Raw genomic sequence first — 805 nt, forward strand, 5'->3', positions numbered from 1 at the left:
AGGAGGCACAGTGATGCCCTATAATTAGGTGGCAAGCTTCAAATAGCCATGAATGGTTTTGCAGCTGCTGGTGCCCCAGGCTCAGCATGCACTCCCAGAGGGCAGACCCACTGCTTTGACACCACCTCGTGCACTCATCCATCTGGATTTCAAGGCTTTGTGCAATGCAAACACTGAAAACAAGGGTTGCTCTCACTATTCTATCCATAAAACTTTTGTGCAGCGTGATTTAATGCAGAAGCTTTCACAGCAGCAATTACTTGCAGCAAAAACGAGTTCATATGCAAATATTTCTCTCAGGGTCATGCTAGACTGAAGGGATGGAGGAGCAGGAGGGGTTTGGTCTCTTGTCCAGCAGCATCTCTGCACCCTTGCTGCTTGCTCTGCAGCTGCAGGCTGTGCCCCGGGGCTGTGGTCCAGGGGATGCTGTGGCTCCTTCCACTGGAGGTGGGCACGGTGCCGGGGGTCCCCGAGGGCAGAGGGCTCTCCCCGGGCTGCTCCCTGAGCCTCGGTGGGGCTCCCTTCTCCTAAAGCTGCTGGCCCGGGGGTGGAGGAAGGGCAGCCTGGCGTGCCCCTGTCTGCAGGAGCATCCCCGGCAGCAGCTCTGCCGCGGGAACCGGCGCCCGTGTGCCCCAGGGCAGGACTCGCTGCGGGGGGGAGGGGCTGGGCAGAGGGCCGGGGGCACCTAGATCTCCTTCCGCAGAGCAACTCTGATGTTGCCGCAGATCTTGGAGAGCGCCTCGAAGAGGGGGTCGCAGAAGGTGTGGATGCAGAGGGAGTAGATGCGGCTGACGCACTGGATCTC

At 59.6% G+C, this 805-nt stretch overlaps 1 protein-coding gene across 1 annotated transcript in view; it reads right to left on the reverse strand.

Annotated features, from left to right (window-relative positions):
- Positions 1 to 685: 685 nt before the first annotated feature.
- CAV3 (caveolin 3) overlaps positions 686 to 805 on the reverse strand; it is a 3028-nt gene continuing 2908 nt past the window's right edge. Inside the window, exon 3 of the mRNA XM_008936207.1 lies at positions 686 to 802. Within this exon, the coding sequence (XP_008934455.1) occupies positions 686 to 802 (117 nt within the window). The remainder of the gene's footprint in view (positions 803 to 805) is intronic.

Source organism: Merops nubicus, unplaced genomic scaffold (genome assembly GCF_000691845.1).
Source record: "Merops nubicus isolate BGI_N331 unplaced genomic scaffold, ASM69184v1 scaffold19792, whole genome shotgun sequence".
NCBI lineage: Eukaryota > Metazoa > Chordata > Aves > Coraciiformes > Meropidae > Merops > Merops nubicus.